We start from the raw sequence: 23942 nt of genomic DNA, 5'->3' as shown, positions 1-23942 counted from the left end.
CTCCGGTGACCGGAATCTACAGTTCGAGCGTTGTTAGTGAACATACCAGCAACAGCAGGATGTTACAGTGGGGCCAGAAAAAAATCGAACGACCGAAATTGTCTAAATTCCACATACTTGTTCGCACCTGCGGTGATGATAACCCATATTCAACACACCACCTGAAAAGAGAGGATGAAAACGGTCCACTAGTGCCACTCGATAACACATCATCTCAAACATCGCGACACATGAATATATATCTTAGAAGCTGCAGAACGCTGTAAGCAGCCACCTCTTTTGAACATAAATAATGGCAGTCGTTACAATGAGAACAATAAACCACCCAATTAACAAATACGCAGAGAAAAAAAGGCCATTTTAGCAGCTCATGCATTACATGGCACTGCTCAATACAACATGGAATTGCTCTTACAGATAATACATGTCTCTTTTCCATCTTCTTGTTGCCGTCAACGGCACAGCAAACCAGCAGGCTATGCCTCCCGGTAGGCTTTCTTAAAAAAATGCAGGATCTAAGACATGGTGCCCAATTGTTGGTTACTTGGCTGCATACCAGTTCTGTGCGCATTTGGCATCCACCACCAGGGCAACCTTGAGGAAGTTCGTGCCGTAAAAGGGCTTGGACATGCACTCGACAACAATGGACTTGGCGAGCTCAGCTGACTCCGTTGGTCCTTCCAGTATTACTTCATCATGCACCTGAATCCAGCCACAGCATGCCATTAGCAATTCTCTGATTTAGAGGAAATCTGGTCGGGCAACAAGAATCCAGATTGCTAATACAGAAAACTAAAACAATTGAAAGGAAAGATGTGTGGCGCAGCATCACGTAGCGAGAACCGAGACATGGGCAAAAGGACCTAAATTTCATACAATATTATACGATCACCATATGGGCAACCTTGTCATGACAAACTTTGAATAAAAAAACTCAAAACTAAATGAGGTCATCGAGGATCAGTACTGACCCTGAAGATTGAATTACAAGATATTTCTTTTTTTTTAAGAATGCATAAGATGCTACTGATGATCTCACATTTATCCTGAAAAAGAGACAAGAACAGGGCATCGAACACCAAGGTCCCCAGAAAAGGACTCTTTACTTCCTTCTCAGGGAACATAATAAAGTAATGATCATAACAAACTTTTCGGAATTCAAAGCAAAGTTCCATTTGTTTGTGTAAAAGAGGATCTTTTGCAAAGGTCTATCATCGGCTAACGAATGAAAAGCCAAGCCTCCATATGATCAAAATCTATGTTCAACAATCATTTAGAGAAACAATGCACCACTAAATGCTTAAGACCAAAAGAAGCTTAGACAAAATCAACATTAACCTCTACAAGTAAAATTTGGCAGTTATTCTGGAGAACCCACGAAAACCAACAAAAGCATGGGAAATCTTTTTATGATCACAAAATCATGCCTCTTGCTAAATAGCATGCTAACCATCCATTTCTTTTAAATAATTCTACCTTATGATAAATTAATGTAACATCACTTTTAAAAACAGTCATGGAAAAAGAAATCACAACAAATTCTGCTAGGGTTAAGATGAGCTGGCTAGTTATTAGGATATTCATTCGAGGACTATTAAGTGGCTGGTGGAATTCCTGCAAACTCAAGTTAGCAATATGATAAATTAACCTGCAATAGCAATTTCCATCCAAGCTCCTTCAGACGAATATTCCTATCTATCTCGAGCATTGCACACATGGCAACATCTGCTGCACTTCCCTGTTAAATTAAAAGATAATGAAAATCTTGAATAGGTTTGATGGAATAAGTGTAGAAGTTTCATGAGACAGCTATAAGCATCAAATGACTCAGAGAAGCATAAAACGATAAAATGAGGAGGAACATTCTTCTGTCTAAATAACAGATAATAGCAATACAACCCTTACCATCCATCAAGTTGATGTTAAGTAAAAAAACAATGAAGTATAGCATGATGTTTAGAGTTCCAACTGCAAAACAACCAAGTGCAAACAAAGAACAGGAAGGAAAAAAAGAAAGATAGCTCTATTTCAACATTTAAATTATACGCAGTGATTTAAAAAGCGCTAGGCGCTAAAAAGTGCCAAGGTCCAAAAAATGCCCGAGGCACTAATCGCCCGAGCGAAGCGAGGTGCTAAAATATAAAAATATATAATATAATTAATAAATATATTTAAATAAAATATGATATTAAATTAAAAAAATCTTACAGAATCATAATATCCCATTAACAAAAAATCTCAAAATTCAAAACAATAACAATAATTTCAAATAAATAAAAATTAGTAGTATTAAAATCAAAATAATATACTATTAATCTAATAAATAAAAAAATATTATTACTAGTATACAATTAACAGTATACTGTTAATATACTGTTAAGTGTTAACAGTATACTATCGAGTCGATGTGAGTAGAGGGAGTAAGTAACAATAGCAACGAGTAGCGACAATAGCAACGGGAGCGGAAGCGACGATAGTGGCAAGCAGCGACAGCAACGGTAGTGGCAGCAACAGCGATAGTGGTAGCCACAAGCAGCGGCAGTAGTAGCAGTAGCGAGGTGTAGTGTAAGAGTAACACTGAGGCTGCTAACTGAGAGAAGCAGCAGTGGTAGTAGCGAGCAACGATACAAGCGACAGCAAGAGCAACGATGGTGGCAACGACAACAGCGGCAGCGAGTAGCAATAGCAATGGCAAGCAGTAGCAGCAGCAGCAGCAGCAGCGGAGAGCAGCGACAACGAAGAGAGGCAATGACAGCGGAGAGAGGCAGTGGCAGTAGAGAGGAAATGTCAGCGGTAGAATCGCGAGCAGGGTTAGGGTTAGGGTTAGGGTTAGGGAAGTCACAAGAGGGATGTTGGGAGGCTAATATAGGTACTCTAGTTGGTTCCATTGAACCAACTAAAGCATCGGAGACCGAACCAGACATAAAACACTGGTTCGGTCGCTTGGTTTAACCCGGGCGCTCGCTCGAAGCGGCCGACGCCTGAGCTCGGGCGAGCGCCTAGGCGACGCCTCTTTGAAGCGAGGTGCTCGGGCCTCACGTCGCCTCGCCCGAGCGCCTATTGAAATTGCTGATTGTACGTATGGTTCATGTTTTTTGGTGTTCCTAGACACACCAATTCCTTGCTGGAACAGTATTGCCGGTCAGCAGGCACAACACAGATTGTGTTTGCCAAAAAGCAGGAAATGGCCCATGTCATAAGATTTGTTACCTCTAGTTTCCCAAAATAAAAACACATTCCAGCCGTGAAAATTCCATCACAGAAACAAATCGAGATATCAATTTAACTTCAAAAAGGCTGGAAGTACATAATATTCATAGGGTGACAAAATCTCAAATATTAGAAAAACTAAATAAAAGCTTATCTCAAACATCAAATACATTCACAATAGTAGGTAGAATGTAAAAAAAATTCGAAAGTTTATTTCATGCAAAACCCAAAAGAAGTTTGTCGAGGCATCCAATGAAATGTAATGAATAGAACAAAAGGACCAAAGGTGACAGACTAGTTCTTTATTTTACATTATATTTGGTATCAAAACCAGTCCTAAGCAATAATTGATATCCAGAACAAGTCCTTCATAGTGAACAGTAAGCCACGGTTGATGTGAAGTAATACCTGTACTGGAGTATTAATAGCTGCTCGTTCAATGTGACGCCTCTGAGCATTCCTTGCTGTTTCCACCGAAGGAAAATGCCGCGATCGTCCTAGCAATGTCCTGACGCATTTGCTTTCAATTGCTTCCTTTTTGCGTTCCTCTTGCCAGTGTAGAACTTCTTTTCTTTCTTTGTACCAAAGAGAAACTGTATCTTTAGCTTCCTTAACAGAAACCTGAGAACACAGCAGTTTTTTAGGACATTCTACTAGTAGTTAGTCGATCTAAGTTGCATCAGAAAGCCAAACGAGAAACTTCACAACGTAAATGTGCATATCCAAAAATGCAACACAAATCTCTTCCAAAAGGTTATGCTTTCTTAAACATGACCTGGACATTTCATTTTAAACAAATAAAAATAGAAATTTGGTTACGCGAATGAAATGCAAGTACAAGGAATTATAGCTAGAAAATACCCACTAACATGATGGTAACAACTGGCACTTGATACCAGAGTAAATTACAAAATACTTGCCTGTGTTTTATTGTTTTCATCTGGTTCACTTTGCAGACCTATAGTTTAAACTACAGTATTTAATATGCCTGAAACTTATTCCATCATACGAAGTCATAGCATGCCTGAATATTTGGATGTACATAAAGGTACCATTTTGCAACCACAGACATTACAAAATATAACATGTGAGTGGCAGTTAGGAACCAGACAAACACCACATCAGCAGTAAGAGAGCATACAGGCGTGTTGACAATGTGAGTAGATGCAATGTCAGCAACAGACACCATGATGCTGAAATGGCACACGGTTGATACAAAAGCGAAGGAACACAAGGAACTGAGATCACTAAGAACATGATTAAGGAAGGCCCGATCATTTGAAGGTAGGACCTGACTATCAGAGGCCTTCAGGCTCCCAGCAGACTTCCATCCCTCCACGAGCCTTCCAACAAACCCAAGATGGATGCGCTATTAGTGACTGTCAAATAAACACCCTTAGATGCCTTGTGCACTCTAACAGCAAGGCACTCCTTAGACTTAATGACAGTTGTGATTTCTTGCGAGAAAATCATCTTCTAAACTTCAAAATAGATAACAGCTGAGAGGTTTTCATCACGAGGCAAAATATAATATGGACAAATATATTGTGAACTGAATCATGAACTGACAACAAAATTGGGCCAAACTGTACATAGCTAAAATTTGAAGTCTTAAGGCGGTTAACGGACAAAACAGAAGAAAGTACTCATCATTGAGCTTTGATCTAACATGTCCATTGCCCATGACATAATCTATATAAAATCTAGCCTTTTTACATATAGAGATTGACAATAAAGCATAATTCCAAAAAACAATAACTGAGCTCTGGCTCCACTAGACCAATTTATAACTTTTTTGTCCTTGTCCTTTCCAATATAAAACTTCTAGTCCATCATCGTCCTAGCTTTTTATTCCATTATAGGTAGAATGAACTCGAATGTGCATAAAACACACTTAGGTATGGATAGATCTGCAACACAGTATTCATAGAACATATTCAAATACATATAAAGTGAGAGTGGAAATTATACGAGGGAAAAAGGGATGGAATTTTTTTTTCAGTACAGGGGACTAGTATTTATGGTCCTAGCCCAAACCGAACAAACCCACTTGAGTTTTGGACGGGTCACATGCGTTGCACATGTCTATCCCAAGTAATAGGTTGAGCTGAGGTACAACTGACTAAATAGAGAAGCGACGATGTGCCTAACGCCAATCGCATAACTGGGCAAACTTAACTTTATTGACTAGGCTAAGCCTCACTCATAAGTTGGGCTGAGCCTTACCACTGAACTGGACCATGCTTGGCTCGCGGGTTGGGTCATGCCTAAACACATGAGTTAGGGTCGTGTCTAACCACATGGACTGGATTGTACCTAGCCGCATGAGTTGGACCATGCCTAGCCACATGGGTTGGGTCGTACCTTACCACATGGGCTAGACCGTACTTGGCCACATGGGTTGGGTCATGCTCATGGGTTGGGTCATGCCCGACCACATCGGTTGGGTCATACCTTGCCACATGGGTTGGCTCCTATCTAGCCACATAGGCTATAGATCATGTCTAGTCACATGGGCTGGGTCATATATGACCACATGGGTTGGGTCAACCCGGTTTGACATATTAACCCGACTCAATTCAAACCTCAATTAGACTCATCTTATCAAATTAGATTTCAATATTTTAAAGTATTAAAGAATAACTCAAATCTATGAATTAAAGGATTTAAATTCATGATCTTAAATTTAAAACTAATTAAATCATAGGAGTATAGACATGATTCTTGAAACAAAAATATATCTAATTAACTAAATCAAAACTCTTAATCCAAAACTAAAAAAATTAATAATTAAATAAATCTTAAAATTCACTTAAGCTTAAGAAATCAATATAAATCAAATAATCATTCTAACATCACAAATCAATTATCTTTATTTATTAATCATTAAAATTTGAAATTAAAATATTATTATACATCATAAAATTATAACAATCCAAATATCAAGATTTCAAAACATAAAACAAAGCTAGTAAAAATAATAGAGGATCCTACCTCTCATCGACTATCATTTTCTCGAGATCATCTCTTCAAAAGATAAGATCTCCTCGAAAGGTAAATAATAATTTTATTTTATTTTTTATTTATTTTTATTTTGCTTTTATACACAGAGAGAAATATATTATTCATTTCTCATGGTTCACACACGAAAATAGAAATTAAACTATTTACTTCCTAAAAATCAAATCACTCATTATGAAATAAATCAATTAATAATTTAATTGATTAGTATAATTCCTAATTTATTCAGGAAATCAAATTTAATCATTTCCTTAACTATAGTACATAAACATGAAAGTTAATAATAAAGCAATACATTATTTATAGTAAGGAGAAATTATCGGTGATTATATTTTTGACATAAGGCAAGTGACTAGCGATCACTGCATACACGTCACAATTTGCATTTCCACTTTTGGAACTGACTACCATGAAGGACCTTATCTTATTGCTTCTAATTCTGATTTAAGAAGTCATTAGTGACAAATTGAGTTATAACAAGTCTGCTGTAATGACTACAACCTCTGTTATAATAAGTCCTCCCTGTGGTCATCCCATGAGAGACTGCCTAAGTCATGGGTGTCAAGCCCATTATGTCCCATTGTTTTGCACGGCTACTAGTCATATAACAAAAACCACAAGCTGGATCAGCTTCACATGAGCTAACAAGCAACTGTCCTATGTAAGGAAAAGGATTCAGCATAGTAAGAAGGGAGATGAAACAATGAGTTGCTTGCTATATGTGAATTCTGGACCCATGCTTTTAGAAGAGAGGCATATGGATTAACAAGTGAGGGTATGTATCTTGAAGTCAATGATGTGAAAAGCATTGGGGTTGATCTTGGCACTTCATACTACTGTCATGCCGGACACATATCCATTAGGTTGCAGGCAATTAGTTTTTCTTTTTATGTTACACTACTATCATGCTGAACCAAGAAATTTACTTGAGTTCATCTTGCCTAATCTATTTCTCAGATCCTAGGACTGGTAGTCTCCTGTGTCTTCTTAACTAATTATTACCAATGCAATATTGTATTTGCATCTCTTTTGTAAAACAACATAACTAATGGATTATGCCTCAACGTTGCCAAGGCATATCAAATATAATGATGCATGAATATTTATAATGCATAAGATAATCAGTACCAGAATCTTGTAACAAGTAAAGAATGGAGATTGGCATCTAAACACTTGTGCCATAGAATAAGAAGGTTTAAAAGCATCAATAAGTACTATATATGTAACAATGGCCATATTTAAAGGTTATTATGGTAATTACCTTCCAATCATGAGAGAGACCTACAGGAGTTTTGCCATAAGCAATAGAAAAATTAAGCATCTTAGCCTTCCTTCTTTCAGAACCAAAAACATCCTGAAGACAGAATAAAGGAAATACATAAGTGAAGCACAAGACCAAAATTCAAAGAAATTTAGAATAATAAACAAACAAATCAGGACATCAGGATTAAATAATTCACAACATTCTTAGGGGGAAAGGCCAGACTAAAGAAACAACAGATGTTTACAGGCCAAGCATGACTATTTAAGAAACTTGATTGATGGTAATAAACTCAACTACTTCAGGAGGCAGCAAACAGGATTCACTTCAAAAGTTTGACAAGGTGACCAGGCAGACCGGAAAGATATTTAGCATAGTATTGCTAGATAAAAGCCAAAGTCTCATGGATGAAAGTTCGTGGTGAAAACCAATCAAAATTCAGAATTTTGACTACCCAAAGAAAGTATCCTGCAAAGCCATCACATTTTGGTGCTTAAGAGATGAGTCTGAAACATAGTAGGATATTCATTTTGGCAACTACTAAGAGAAAACTGCAGTGGCTCATACTTGCTGGCAACCCACCCACATTTGAACATCCCAATGTTGCAGCCAGCCATTTACAATGGCTGCATCATGACTATAGCAGCACATCTCAGTAGAAGTGCCTTATGCAACACTAAACACAAAACCTGATTAGCATCTACAATTACATAGCAATAATTAGAACAATCAAAACCAAAATATACTAAGTTAAATAAGTGACATTCTTATTGTGATCTTGTAGTTGACCGACTAAAAGAAGATAACATACAACATGAAGTCAAAATATGATAGATTTTGGGACAAAGATCCATGACATGAAGTGCCAGCCGAGTAACTCTTAGAGAAGTTCCAAGACACTTATTATCAAGGTTCGCTATACCGTACCATACCAACGTTTCGACCCGGGCTAGATACGGTACGGTACCGATATACCAGGCGATACATCAAGGCATACCGAGCGGTACACCCTGGTGTATCGAACAATTTTTTTCTTTTTCATACTGTAGCAGTGCTACAGTATAGTGCTGTAGCACTGCTACAGTACATCTCAACAATTAGCTATCTATACAATGATTCCACAAAGTTCCAGAATGTAATAGCATAGAAGTGTTAAAAGCATGCTTACCTTCAACAATGGAACTGGGGGCTTGTCTTCTCCTGGTTGAGGATGCCACTCCAGGAGCACTCTCTTCTTTTCAACAGCCTCACGCACATGTGAATACATGTTCATAGCTGTTCTGGAATGGAAATCCCCACCAGCTCTAAAGGCTTCCAACATGCTTTTACAGTTCGCAAGATGTGCTAAAATCCTAAGCTCCAACTATTAATGTCCAAATTCAGCATTAACAAAAAATAACAAACATTAGATACTTGTTCCTAAACTAGGACTACAAAAATAATTACAAACAAGTAATTTGTTTCCTCACCTGTCCATAATCAGCAACAACAAGAGATTTTCCAGGTCCAGCAACAAAAGCCTGTCGGATTTTGTATCTGTCTTTCTCGAGAGCAGGTTGGTTCTGGTTAGAAAGACAACACAAGAAACAGCCCTATTAACACTAAAAAAACATTGCTGTAAACATTGCATAAAGACCAAAACAAAATCAGAGCAGTGTTAATGCAGTACCAAAAGTAATAAACCATCAAAACAATGTTGTCCCATGAGATCCCGACATACTGATGTACACTAGCATTTGACACGTATGAATGCCAATCTCATGGCCCAGTCAAATGACTACCTCCATGTGTAAATTGCATATGTGTGCATGCAATAGCATACAAAACATAGACACAAGTCTACAACAAAGTGCCAAACCAATTTGCATTAGATACATGAAAGTTATGATGTTAGTAGGATACTTCTTACATAAAATCATACAATGTTTGAAATGTCATTCGGATAGGTACATACTTCAACGTAAATCCGATACATGGGGCAGCCCCCCTACCTTGCAGCCAGGTTCGGACTGATGGTGGTACACTATGAGGTATCACCGGATCAAACTGAGGCTTACCAGTTACCACTCGGTTACCGCTTTGTCACGGACTTAGCTGGTTTTTCCTAAGTCGTGCGGCACCCATTGCGTGTCCGTCCGCAAAGGTCAGCCTCCCCGAAGCCTCCCATTGTCCCTTAGGACCAACAAGAGAGAGAACGGGCTAGAGAAAACGCCTCAATCGGGATCCACAAGCAAACATCTCCAAAAAACACTTCATAGACAATGCAAATTACAAACAGACTTTACAAGCTCTGAACAGTGGCACAACAAAGGGTAAAATGGTCCATTACAGACCAAAAATCTCTCGCACGTGTCCACATGACACAACCTTTATTTACAAGCCTAAAGAGGCCACCAACCCAACAAAAATGAGACTATTAAGCTTTCGGCCGCCCCTTTACATTCTGTACAAGGCACGAACATGCCAAGAGACACGGACATACATGAGCATTACATCAAACATCTTGTTTAGAAGTTTGTCCGTGACATTCTCCCCCACTTATTCCTTCGACGTCCTCGTTGAAGCCTTTGTCGACACTGCAACTCCTCGCCTTTGCTGAATCTTCAATCTTCTGCTCCAGCTACAATACGCCTCTTGGCTCCTAGCTGCTCTCCGCTGCTATTTTTGAGTAGTCGAACCTTTGATCCGCCATGCTGCTGCAACTCACCAATGACTCTGACTCTGGTGTGGGGTTGGCTGAGTTGTGTTGATCATTGTTGATTCCTGCGGATCCCCCGGATGAAGGAAAAGACCATCCTTACTGCGCCAGTCTCTCAAAGATTCCTCATGCTGCTTGAACTGGTTGGATGCTTATTGGAGCTTTAACGAGCATCATCTCGCAAACTTCTGAAGTTTTGGGTCCTTCCTTCACAGAATCTGCTCATTGACTCTTCTTTCAGTCAGTTGTCACATCCAAGTAGGTTCGCATCACTTCCGCTTTCGATTGGCATTTCGTTGGGAAATGAAGCGGACAATCTACTCTCAGTAGCACTGATCACCGTTGGTGAGGATTTGACAACTATTGTCTTCCATTATCTTCGAAGGGTCTTTGAACTTGTGCAGAGCTCCTCTGCTGGATAGATAAGAGAATTGGGGTACTCGGTTTCGCCCATCCTCTTAAGAGTTGAGAAGGCAAAGGTTACTTGACTTCGCCCACCTCCTCGAGGTTGTACTTCATGCATCGAGCTGGTTACTGGCCTTCGCCTGCTCTTTGCTCACACTTCTGAAGCACTAGAAGTGTTTGCACTCCTTGCGTTGAGTTAGCTACTGTGATTCACCTTCTCAATGCCATTGAACTTCTGGAATGCAGGAAGTTTTCATCCCAACTTGGAGTAATTCTCTGATAGATGAGGTCGCCTCTGGGATTGTACCGTCTTCTCCATCAACCCTGCCGCCTACTCCACTGAGTAGCAAAGGTACAGCACCACGTACTGCTTGCTTCGTTCCTTGGTCGTGCACTCTTGCATGACCCGAAGTCCTTCACTTACGGCTATCTTGATGAGAAACTTGTTGACACCGGTCTTACGAAGTTCCTCGGCCTCTGCCCTTCAGCCTTGTCTCGGTACTTGGAGATTGCCTCTGCATGCTCCACCTCCTCGGCCCCCTTTCACGACCAAACGCTCTCCCTCCATGAGAGCAAGGGATCAATGACTTTCACGGAAGTCCCGCCTCTGCGGTACCATGGCGCTGCCATGCCCATGGCACTACTATCCGTCGCCTCGCATATGCATCCCTTTTCTTCACAATCAGTAGATATGCCTCTGTGGCACTTCTCCGAGTCCACCTCCATTCTAACTGATGCTTGATTTTGGGTAGCTAAGTCCCTCTGGACTCGTCGTCGCTTCCTCGCCCTTTTCGACCCCCTGCTTCAACACCTCTGTGTTCTCCAAGCAGCTCTCCTTTGGTCGATGGAAAGACAGACTGCAACTCCCATGCATGGCCTCTGCCATCGCATTATAGGGTCTGCACCGATTCTGTTCTCCTTAGCTTCCTTGGTAGCAACGTTCGCTTACTCGACCTTGTCCTCTGACTTGTCGGGCTCCCTTAAGCGAATATGAGCTCTGGAGCAGTCCAACTCTCCAGCTGCTTCGATCATACCTCTGCATGATCAAGTCCCTCCCATGGGACTCACTGGTACTTGCATTCGAACTCTTCCCTTGGTGGAACACAGCCCCCATATGCTAATGGCCAAGGTTTTCATCCGATGTAAAATTCGATGCACGCACGGAAGACCCGCCTCTGCGGTACCATGGCCTTCACTCCTTGAATCCATAGCCCTTCTTGCCGTCGTGTTGTTCACCGAAGTGGAGCTTCCAGTAACTCCCGATCATACCTCCATATGATCTAGTCTCTCCCGGGACTATGTCGTGTGTATCGCATTGCCACGAACTGTTCCACCACGATCCGCTGCACCGTGTCGCCTCCTGGTGACATCTCCATTGCATTCTGATCCTTGTGGAATAAACTTGAATTGTGAACCCTCCATGTGTGGCCTCTGCCAATACATCGCAGGGTCTCCTCCACCTTCGATTTTGTTCGCTCCTTTGGCAATCGACCTTCATCCACCCACTCTTGGGTCACACCTAGATGAAGCACCGCTCTAGGACAGTCCGTCGCCTAGTAACTCCCGAAGTCCCCCGACTTCGCTGCAATTAGTGCACCATTGTCTGGATCCTGGGCCTCTGCCCCTACCAGCACAATCTCCACTGCGCACTGCTTCCTTCATGGCAACTTGAATGGCAACACTGTGGCATATTCTTCAAGAGTACCCGCCTCTGCGTCCTCTTGCCCCGTGCTAAGGCCTTCTGAACCCAACTTCGCCTCCGCAAATTGAGTCGCCTTAGTTCCTCCATCAAATGCTCCTCCGAGATAAGGTGCATGTGCCCAGAAGCTCCCTTCGTCTTTGGCACCATGCAAGATGAGTCCACTCCGTCAGAATGAAGGACCCATGGAACAACATGATCCTGCTCTTGCCTCTACAAGAGTTCATGTCCTTGACCTCTGTCTAAGGAAAGCACTGTGCCTCTGCTCCATGTTCCAACTTCTCTGCTGGCTCCCTTCATGCGGCTTGGGTACTTCGCCAAGTTACACCCAAGTTGCTCCGCTCCTCGTTTTTGCATTGAGTCGATGGTGGCCCTCGCGCCCACCATTCCACGAGTCAGCCCTCTCTTGAGTCCGATCTCCATATCGACTCCAAGTGTGCCTCCATTTGAGTTGCTTTGGGTCGCTCCCCCACCTGATCTCGCAATGCATCCACCAATGCATTCTCTCAAGCGAGATCATGCGACGACTCCTCGCCGCTTGCTCAGTCCATCGAGCTTCGTGGAGTTGTTGTTTGTTGAGGTACTCCTCCTCAACTTGTGAGGTCCGTCTCACATGATTCTCCCTCTGGAGAGCCGGGACTTATCCCTCCTGGATAACTATCCCATTGGAGCAACATCTCTCTTCGTTTCGGAGACCACCATCCCCTTTGGACTACTCCGATCTGCTGAACAAACTGTGCATTGTTCTGCCTCCTGCAAACGCACTTGCTAGATTGCACCTCCCCGTCAATACAGCCCCCACTGCGCCCCTCAAGGCCTAGCAACATACTGAACTCGTTGCACACTTCAGCCTCCTACGGACGTATCCTTCACATGCCGAAGAGAAAGTTTCAATGCTCCATGGCGCCGAGTCTCGGTCGCCTTGGGATGGCCGCGAACACTCCATCGTCCGCATACAAGCCCATGTATGAGTACCGAATTCCTTGAGTTAGCAATTCCCCTCACCTCTGTGAGCTTTGCACAACTCTTTCGATCGCTGAACAACCCATTCCACCTTGCATGGTCTCATTCTTGCCAAGCGCCTCGCTTGCCTAGAGCACCATCAAGTATAGTTGTCAACGTTGAGCCGTAGCTCAAACTCAACTATCCCAACCTTTATGCGCTCCAAATTCTTGCAAGCTTGCCTGTTCTCGTGGTGCCTCTTGCGCGAAGGGTTGGCCATTCCTCTGAATGCCAATGTTAGATGCCCACTCCTCCGAGCGACTCCTTTTCCCTACATCTCCATGCCCGTTTTCCCCCAAACGGTCGCGCGTGTGCTGACTGCCCTCAACGCAGCCCCGCTAGGTCCCCCACGTTTGCATGCTAAGTGTTTCTATGAGTGCTTGTCCCACTCTGATACCATCTGTCACGGACTTAGCTGGTTTTGCCTAAGTCGTGCGGCACCCATTGCGTGTCCGTCCGCAAAGGTCAGCCTCCCCGAAGCCTCCAATTGTCCCTTAGGACCAACAAGAGAGAGAACGGGCTAGAGAAAACGCCTCAATCGGGATCCACAAGCAAACATCTCCGAAAAACACTTCATAGACAATGCAAATTACAAACAGACTTTACAAGCTCTGAACAGTGGCACAACAAAGGGTAAAATGGTCCATTACAGACCGAAAATCTCTCGCACGTGTCCACATGACACAACCTTTATTTACAAGCCTAAAGAGGCCACCAACCCATCTAAAATGGGACTATTAAGCCTTCGGCCGCTCCTTTACATTATGTACAAGGCACGAACATGCCAAGAGACACGGACATACATGAGCATTACATCAAACATCTTGTTTAGAAGTTTGTCCGTGACAGCTTGGTTTTCAATTGGATATGGTATATCAGGCAGCAACCTGACTGCCCAATTACCAGATTGTCTCTGTATCCCCATCAACCCCTCTTTCCTCTCCCCTTTTATACGTCTTCACTCCTTCAATCTCATTCGAACTTCACTCGAATCCTCTCCCAAGTGATTTTGCAAAGACAAGTTCAATCTCAAGAAATTAAAGGCTCAATCTTGAGTTCCAAACCAGGTTTTCTCCAAAATTTGGTAAATCCAAACCTTAATTTCAATTTTTGATCACTCTATATTTTGTTGCAAGGACTTTAGGATTGGATTTCATCCTGCGAAATGCTAATTAATCAAACTAGGTCAGATTTGAGGTGTTTTCCTTAATGGACTTGGGGCTAGATCCACAAGGATTAAGGCTCAAACCTAGCAGATCTAGCCTAGATCAGCCGAAAAAAAGTCACGCAGATCTAGGCTAAATCATTGAAAATCTGAACTACATCCATGCAAATCTATTTTGGATCAACGAGGATGTAGATCCACAATAAGAGAGAAGACGTGTGGGTAGGTCTGCCATCAACAACTCTTTCGGCTATCTTCAACAGGCTAGACATATTAGAAGAGAAAACTTCTGAACTAACCCAGGGAAAATTGTCGATCCAAATACTGGTTCTTGGCCAGACAGGTAAATAGCAATTTATACATATATCGGTCCAGTCAGTTTTCTGAAAATGTAATAACTGATTAATCATTTAAACTTTAATATAAATTGCATACTATATATGATCTTAGATTAAGAAAATGCACAAAGCCCCCGCCAATGCGGGATCCGGAGAGGGTCAATGTATGTAGCTTTAAATATATGATCTTAGATATCTTAGGGTCAACAAGATATGTATCACCCTAGATATTTCATCACATGTCATTTATAGCAGCATATGTATTTTAGGGATTTAAACAATTGTAATTATTCAGGAAGCATGACCAATTTACAATGTCAATTAATGTTACCTAAAAATTTCCAAAATTTTCAATCTCAACTGGTAAATAAAGTTAAGATAAACGTCAAGTTACCAGAAGACAAAATTCAATGACATTTTCAAATACAAACACAAAGCACAACACTCAAAAGTATTATCACATTCCACTTCTCATGGGAACATAAAACAGAAATAGCAGAGGGAGAAGGCAGAGACTGAGTGTGTATATGTGCATGCTTGCATGCATGTGCGGGTTCGTGGAGAGAGGGAGAGGGGGAGAGAGAGAGAGAGAGAGAGTAGAGAAACCTGCAAATTTGGTCTCCTAGCTGATAAGCGTCCAGTTTCAGTGTTGATGTTTAGAGAACAATGAACTCGTCCATTAACACATGAAATATCATTCCCCTACCAGCACAAGAAAGTAACACACAAGGGGCAATCAAAATCTAAACCAACACGAAAATCTCTTCAAAATAATACATCCACTGGATAGGAAGAACAATTTTGTTTCTCCAGTAAAATAAAAACAGATAATGAACATAGTAAAGAGACAGTATATGCTAAAATATTTGTAAGTAAATAACTATGCCTTAGATGCATGGAATGAAAAAGTGAATTATTATGCTCATTGATTCCAATGTACACCTAACTTCTCTTCAATTTGTATGTAGTTTTTTTTTTCCACAAGGATAATATATATGTTACACAGAATCAACTTACCTGCAAGGGAAGAATGAAGTTTGATATCAACGAATCAATTGAGCAGACGTCACAAAGAGCTGCAATAGCTTGACAAGCCGCCCTTCCCTCCTTACCTTCTCCAAATGCCTTGTATGCAGTTCCATAATTAGAAGTGTCTTTGTCATGTGTAAGTACACGAGACATTTCTGTCTCCTTTGTGGAATCATGGTCATCGTTAACCTCTTCATCACTATCAGACTGATATGATGCATCATCAATAAGAAAATTTTGGTTATTCGAGACTTTCCCAGCAAAAACTTTTAGAGCATCACCACAGACAGAAGGCAACCCACTATCTGTATACATATCTGTTTGCAATTCTTCACAAATTTTATTTAGCACAATAGTGCGGTATTTGGAAGGAGACTTCCTTCCATCCTCAATGACATTCTCAGTATTAGGCACCTTAAAAGACTTTGGATTAGACAAGCATTTGTTTTGATCATTTTCACATTTGTTTGTATCGTTTCTGCAAATCAAAAGCAATAAAAAGAAATTGTTACAAATTGTTGACTCATATCAATAATAAGTATGAAATATATACAGGAGCAGTTTAAGAAGCTTTGATGAGACAGAAAACACTCACATAGGCCATTAAAGGAAACTGGATCTGCATTCGTGCTTGCACATGTTGCCTTTGAAGAGTAGCAACAAAAATAAAAACTAACTTCCATAGAGCAAACTACAATTAACTGGACCCACACACATGCATAAGCACATGCATGAACATGCACCATGTGCACACAAGCACATACAAAGGCAAACCTTGATCCAGGCCCATGAGCACAAGCATACTCACAAAAGATATTTCAAAATGACATTTACAGATCCAACCAAGGATTGGAACTGAACCATATTGGTCAGTATCAAGGTATTTTTTATTTCTTTTTTTATAATAACAGGCACAACCAGCAAGTATACTATCTGGTATACTGGTACAGTACTAGTTCAACTGGTTACCGATAACAAACTGATATTTAAATTATTAGTTCAAGACATTATTTACATCGTAATTTTACTTAATGGAACAGTGCAATTTACAAGTCTACTTTTCCAAACAACAATGTCAAGCATCATTACTGACTTCTAAAAGTATAACTCTTTTATATCCTCATTTCCAGCACATTTATGACAAAGTAATGGAAAGCAAACAACTAAAAGTTTAACCTGCATTCGAAGAACCTAAACAAGCATGTAAAGACACTAGTACTTAAAGAAACTATAACACAGGTGTGACATAAAACAAAGAAATAAAGCAGGCAAATTTGATTAACAAATCATGTTAAATGCTGCTCAGAATAGAACTTCTAGACTGATTATCATAGGAATGAACAATAACTGCATGATATGCAAGTACCTCCTCAATGTACCACCAAAAAAGAGCTGACGTATTTGAGCATCACTTCCCACATTCATATACTTAGCATCAGGACAGTACTTAGATGCCCATTTCCTGAATTTATCTGAAGCTATTTGCTTTTCAGTAATAGCAAGCTTTTCTATCTCCAATAGATGAGTTCGGTCAACAAGCATTCCCTCAGATTCCATTTGCACTAACAGAACACCAAAAGGGCGCCAATACTCTTCATAAAAATCATACATTGTGCCTCTTACAATATCATCAAGAGTCCATGGTTCACGCTCAAGCTTAGCTTTCAAGTTATCAAAAAGTTTAAAAGTACTTATCGAGTCTAAAGCAGAGTAGCAAATCCATGATATTCGTTCTTCTCTTTGAAGCACATCAACAGGAGCAAGCGTGATAAGTTTTCCCTCAGATCCATCTTTCTTTAACTTTCTTTTACCAAAAATGGATTTCATTGTTATCTTTCCCATTTTCAGTTCATCATCGGACGACATGATCTTTGGATCATTTGTAAGTGCTTCAAGTGAATATCCTCCATTAGCTCTTCTAGAAGAATCAAAAAGACGTGCAAGATGCATGGTATCCGCATGGAAACCAGAAAGCTTGATCCCATAGTTTCCTAGCACATGACTATCAAAGCTATAATTATGCCAAACCTACAAAGATGAGAACGAGAATATTTGTATTACTAGTAGCCTTGAACAAGAACATACAATCATCAAACTTCAGAGAGAATCAGAGATGCAACCCAGGTCTAAACTTGATATTCAAAGGGGAAAAAGTTCCACGTTAGTCCTGGACCTAACACAGACTAAATTAGCAATCACAAAAGAATGACAATAAATAAGATTAATCTATGAAAACTATAGATTTTAGCAAAAAGAGAAAACAAGTTACTAATTTTTATAGAGTTTTTGACATACCACAACATAAGAACAAAAAGTGATTAGCCACCTTATCTTATCAATTTATAGTATACCGAGACTCTGTTTTAAGACAATCAGTATAAGTCACATGAAAGGAAGAGATATTTAATTAACCATGGCGCATGCTGCTGGACACCTAATCATTAGTAGTGCCACTCCAGAGAACTTCAATTATGATGCAAGTTGTTTATGCACAGAAAAAATGAATCCATTTATGCTAGCAAACTAATAAGATCTGTTTGGCTTCAAACATAAAGCTGGAGACAAACAAATTAATAGTAGTTGTCATAGGTAAAATAAAGCTCCGGAAAAGGTGGATGTCAACAAGGATTCCAAACCTGTATCAGTTTCTATTTAGACTGAGAGAAATTTCAACTAGCATACAGTCCTTTCATGAGTTTGACAATCTCCTTGTTTTCTCATAATGTTGCTTCGGGTTTTGAGCCCAATTTGTGCTGTCCTTTATATGTGTGAACCAAAATATCAAACCATTTTGGTCTAGAACCAGTCAGGTTACCACCAGTATCAGTCTGACTGACAATACCACCTTCCACCAAAAACTGAAAGATCCAAATTCTGGTCTACTCTGACCACTACCCACATCTTGGTATGGGCAGTATCCCAGAGAGCCCTTCCTTGAATGTAAATTGTTGGCCCACCTCCATCTAATCTGCCACATCTGATTGCTTCTCATTTTTTATTCTTTACCTATGTCAACTTACAGCTAATGTCAAACTTCAGAGGACACTGCAAGGACATGGTCGCAAGAATTTGATTCAAAGGTATAGCGGTTCCTTACCATGCATGAAAACAAAAGAAAATATGGAAAATCACGAGGGAAAAGAATTTCATTCTTATAAGGCTGACCCGTCACTCACTGATATAACAGATCAGTTATGAATCACAGGGGTCGACAGTAAAGGTTGAGGTAGCACCAAACTTTAGACATGAATCTAAGGAGAACCTGACTCAGATGCAAGTGAGATCTAGTTCCAGATCCTAGAAAAGGAAATTCTTTTCTTTGCTCCAAGTATCTTCAATGTATCTTGTCCTATATCAGATTTGGTATCAGAGTTTATATTCTACATAAAATTTCATATCGGAGGTATGATGTTGTATTTCACCAACTTACCAATAAGCCACGAATGATATGAACTAATAGATATGTAGATATTTCTAGTCTTGTATCTTAATATGGATTTAGATTTTGGTCTATGTCAGTCTTAGCCTACTGACCCCAATAGTATCCATTCAGGGTCCATGCCATGAGGGGGCATGCCAATGTTGCAATGTAATCGAGAAACATGTAATTGTGAAGCATATTCCATGTTGTAAGATTGTGATCTCAACAATCACATTTGGACAAGTACTGAGAGAATCATAAGAAGCAGATTAAAATTTAACACCCATGCCTAGTAGCTAATGTTACACCAATCACATTTGGACATGTCCTGAGAGAATCACAAGAAGCAGATTAAAATTGAACACCCATAACTAGTAACTAATGTTTCACCAAGAGTTCCAAACGTCCAACTAGCATTTTCTCACTCATAACCCTCAAGCTCAAAAATATACCAGCTTGAATTGTTAATGGCCTAATATCGTTTACACAAAGGACCATCGTACCCCCGAATATGAAACGGGTAGTACGTACCAATTCAGCCATGGACCAGTACACAAACCACTTCTGTTTCGAGCAGTCCAGTCCAAAGCATATATAAAAAATCCCAAAATAACTACAACTGTGTGTGATGCCGCCCTTGATCAGGGCTTGCAACCCATTTACCCCCGTTTCTCACGACGTCGTTGCCGTCGAGGTTGCCTTAAACGTCATCCAGCTGTTAGCCGCCGTTTATTTCTAGTACATGCCGTCCTCTTCTCCTCTTCTTCTTTCTTCTTTTTCCTCATCCTCCATTGCTTCCTCTTCTTCCTTCTCCTCATCCTCCATCGCTTCCCCTTCTTCCTTCCCCTCCATCGCCCCGTCTTCTTCCTTCTTCTTCCTCCTCCTTCGCTCCGTATTCTTACTTCTTCTTCCTCCTCCTCCACTTCCCCTTCTTCCTTCCTCCTCCTCCATCTGCTACCTCCCTTCTTCCTTCCTCTTCTTTCTTTCATTTCACCACCGCCCCTCCCTCTTCTTTTTTCCTCTCCAAAACACCAGTACCGGTGTCACGATACATGGTACACCGTACTGGCCGATATGTATTGGTCTGACCAAATCAATGAAACAGGTCTAGTACCTGATGCGACGATCATTGGTTTACAACACGACTTTCGCATCTAGGTTTCCAGTCCATTTGGCAACTAAAAGATCAAATTATTTAAGCAATCTGATGATATAGTCAATTCCCATATTAGTCGTTGCAAGATTCTACATGGCATATATGTTGTGTATGAAAGTTTGTGCTTATAGAACATGCGATAGGCTGAAGTAAACTACGAGAACAAGTAGAGGATTTCGAATCAAACAAACATGTAAAACATGTAAAGAACCTAAAGCATCATGCAGCAATTCAAAGATGTCCATCTAGAGAATGTCAGCACATTTGTGCACTATATGCTATTTGTTATAATAAAAATACATATTACAATGTAGCATTGACCAAAAAAAAGTATAATAAATAGATCCTAGAGTAATTAAAGATGGAATTAAGAATTGCATCTAGACTTCAGAAATGGTCAGACTTTCAAAAAATACCACCTTCTTGATGGATGAATCTTCAAAGAATGGAACAAACTCCATCAATACATCCCTTCCACCATCCAAAACATCGACCCAGATACAAGACTTTCCATTTCCAAAATGTGCTAGTGGACCAGAGTAAATACTAAAGCATATGAGCTCTCCATGTCCAACTGGCGTCTCAGACATTACATCGATTTTGGCAACCTATTGGAGAAAAGTAAACTGAAATAAGTCAGAAAATATGAGAGTGAGTGAGAGTCAAGGACCTGCAGATCTATATGAATATTTAAAGTGCATGGATTTTTCAAGAGATCATGAGTAGGGATATGCTTGGAGTATACAACAAGATATGATGCATGCAGAAAAAACTGAAGCAAACAATGGAGCTGAGGAAACATAAGAACTGCATCCATGGTGCCAAAACGTTAATGGTTGAGGCAACTTTGACACAACTACCATAACCAATCGGCTATTTTTATGATTTTAACTGTGGGTTAATGTAATCTTCTAAACATAACTTAAATCTGTACTGACAGATATCAAGCATAAACAAACAAATGGTTCATCAAAAAAGAACTACCGTAGAGAAATGATGTGGATGCTAAAGAACAAGACACTATATGAAATTTATGACATATGGAACAGCCATTTGGAAGAAGGTTAGAAAACAACATATATCATAAGCTAATACCATATGGATGAGAAAGTTCAAAAGGTGTTTGAGCTAGAATAAGAAAGTATGTATTCATGAACAATCACAGGTGGGGACCGATCAAGGCTTAAAATATAAGACACTTTTTTAATGTAATTTGGACATCCAATAAAGAACTATTGATGCACCAGTTAGGACAGTTGTGTTAATCCAAAATATTGTTGCTAGGAGGGGTTAAAGATATAAGTTCTTTTACAAAAAGAATGTATTAGGATAGTGGCAGCCCTTAGCTTGGCTAGTAATTGACCTCTAAGCTCAATGATGAGAAATGATCAATCTAGCCAACCCGTATGATCGATGCATATAGCTAGTGATATTGCCCTTGGGACAGACATTTCAGGCTATAAAAGTGGTAGTCACCATAAGGTGTTTTCATGTAAGATATTTAGTCCTTTAAATTGTCTACATTAATTGCAAAAGCTTAGTGTACATTCACAATGAGACTGACTCCAAGAAATTTCCACTCCAAGAGATTGTGCCACATACTATCAGGTAAAGCAATATGTTCTGTCAACTCACCTCTGTATCACATGCATGGATGAAATTCTTGTACTTTGTTGTAAGTAATCGGGCTACTCGTCTAGCTTTTGATACATTATCAACCACAATTACTTTGTCGTATACACGAGCAAGTTGTTTCTGGTCTACCACCTTATGCAAACCCTCAACAGGTGGAATCGTATCAGAAGGTGTCCCAGTATCTTGCCCATTGATGGACATTCCATTGGAACCTGCAGCCTCACCAGGGATAGCATTTCGTTCTGCTAAAACAGGATCACAAGGTTCTTGAACAAGTGTTAAAGATTTATCAGGTTTAGTGGAGTGGGATTCTGTTCTGCCTTCTTGTCTTGGGGGTGAAACGTATCTTGAAGGATGGGGCAACTCTTGAGAAATTGACTCCACTGAACTTCCAATTTTAGGATGTGAATCTGAGTCCGACAAGTTGGTCTTTCCACCCAGCAAAGCGGAATGAAGTATTCTGTTGCACCTGACTCTGACAGTTGCTTGAACCCACATATGCTTGGAGACTTCTACCCTAGAAATGGAAGAAGAGAAAACAACTCTGTTTTATCTTGGGAAATTGACTATTTTTTCCCAAAGTTGTTATTGATGATCCGGACAAACATCTAGAATGCGAGGAAAACCATTTTATCAAGTATTGAATCGATTTCTTCATGGAAGACAATAGAAACCAGCAGAATCATGCTCAGACAATCCTCCAATAGGAAAAAAAAAACAACCTTGAAGTTATATTCACGAAAAACAAAACGAAAATCACGTGTGCGACTAAATGACCAGAGCCACAACTTTTAACTTCATGCATAAGAAGCCCAACGAACTTCCCTTAGTCTACTTGGGCCTTCTATTGCTGGTTTATATACTCTTCATAATATAGGAGGAAGAAAGTGTTCGACAGGCTAAACGATCAACTGTGTGCCGCAGGTAAAGTAACAATTCTTGCCAAAATGACGAAAAACCGAGGGATATTCAATTCAAAACAACCATAAGAAAGAAAATTTATATCCTTGGAAGAAAAAAAACGAATTCAACACTAGGCCCATTAAAAGGATGGTGAACCACCGAGAAAACAAAAAGATGTGCAAGCACAAGGAAAAAAGAAGATGAAGGCAATACCCTCCAACGTCCGGGCCTTGGGAGACCCGCGAGAACGATGTGATGCCGCAGACCGCGCGGCGGAGGCACGACGAGAACCAGGGAGAAGTCAACGATGGAAAGGGGTGTCTGAGGACACTTCCACGGGCGGAAACTCCCATCGCCATGGCCCCCGCTATTCTCGCCAGCTTCCCGCAGCCGCAAAGCGCCGTCTTCGCGGAGAGAAAGAGAAGAGTAGGGAGCTTCCTTCGTCGGAAAGCACACGAGTATAAGGCCTCAGAATGCCTTGCCCTGCTCGCCTTCTTGGCGGAGACCCCTTAAACCCTAAGACAGCGGCAGCAGGGTTTTTAGAGTCGCGGGTTTTCATTCCTCATAAAGGCACTAAAGGATATCAAGTTATCGGGTTTACCCGTTTTGGCCAGTTGGGATATCATTAGTCGTTTAACGGTCATGCCTCCCCTTCCTACTGGCAACGGGTAGAGACCCGTTTACTTCACCCGAATCCAATTAAACTCGTTTCTGAAAGCCTATTATAGGAGTTTTATACGGTGATGTATTCGAAAATTTTGATCCATCATGATATCAAAATAGTTGTCAATGTAATAAATACTCCTAATTTTCATGTCAAAAAAGAAAAATAATATGAACTCAAATCCATATGCATTATTATTAGCCTTGGTTTTTGCACTCATAATGAAATATCCAGAAAAATACCCAGGCGATCAAAGCCGTCGATCGGCAGAGTTCTCATTGAGGCGGGAATTGCCCGCTTGCAGATAACCTCATCCGTGGATTAGCCACGTGTCC

The 23942-nt window shown here is 40.5% G+C and overlaps 1 protein-coding gene across 1 annotated transcript; it reads right to left on the bottom strand.

The window, feature by feature from the left end:
• Positions 1-237: 237 nt before the first annotated feature.
• Positions 238-23482, bottom strand: LOC135593012 (DNA polymerase I A, chloroplastic-like). The gene is made up of 12 exons (XM_065082802.1): positions 23157-23482; positions 22041-22557; positions 20825-21013; positions 17195-17856; positions 15817-16306; positions 15406-15501; positions 8962-9054; positions 8661-8855; positions 7493-7585; positions 3619-3831; positions 1649-1738; positions 238-702 (listed from the first exon to the last, which is right to left on the bottom strand). The coding sequence occupies exons 1-12, from the start codon at positions 23300-23302 to the stop codon at positions 541-543; spliced, it is 2946 nt and encodes a 981-aa protein (XP_064938874.1). The 5' UTR covers positions 23303-23482; the 3' UTR covers positions 238-540.
• Between the last annotated feature and the right edge of the window lie 460 nt (positions 23483-23942).

The sequence above is a fragment of the Musa acuminata genome, chromosome BXJ1-9 (genome assembly GCF_036884655.1).
Source record: "Musa acuminata AAA Group cultivar baxijiao chromosome BXJ1-9, Cavendish_Baxijiao_AAA, whole genome shotgun sequence".
NCBI lineage: Eukaryota > Viridiplantae > Streptophyta > Magnoliopsida > Zingiberales > Musaceae > Musa > Musa acuminata.
The sequence above is the reverse complement of the archived record's forward strand: the minus strand, read 5'-3'. Positions and strand labels throughout refer to the sequence as shown.

What these genes read in the sequence shown, in the direction of transcription:
- LOC135593012 (XM_065082802.1), bottom strand. Translation starts at nt 23,302, where the DNA reads ATGGCGATGGGAGTTTCCGCCCGTGGAAGTGTCCTCAGACACCCCTTT. An exon ending in ACTTCATTCTTCCCTTGCAG is followed by an intron (nt 15,502 to 15,816) that starts GTAAGTTGATTC and finishes TTGTGCTGGTAG; the next exon opens with GGGAATGATATTTCATGTGT. An exon ending in GTCTCTCTCATGATTGGAAG is followed by an intron (nt 3,832 to 7,492) that starts GTAATTACCATA and finishes CTGTGTTCTCAG; the next exon opens with GTTTCTGTTAAGGAAGCTAA.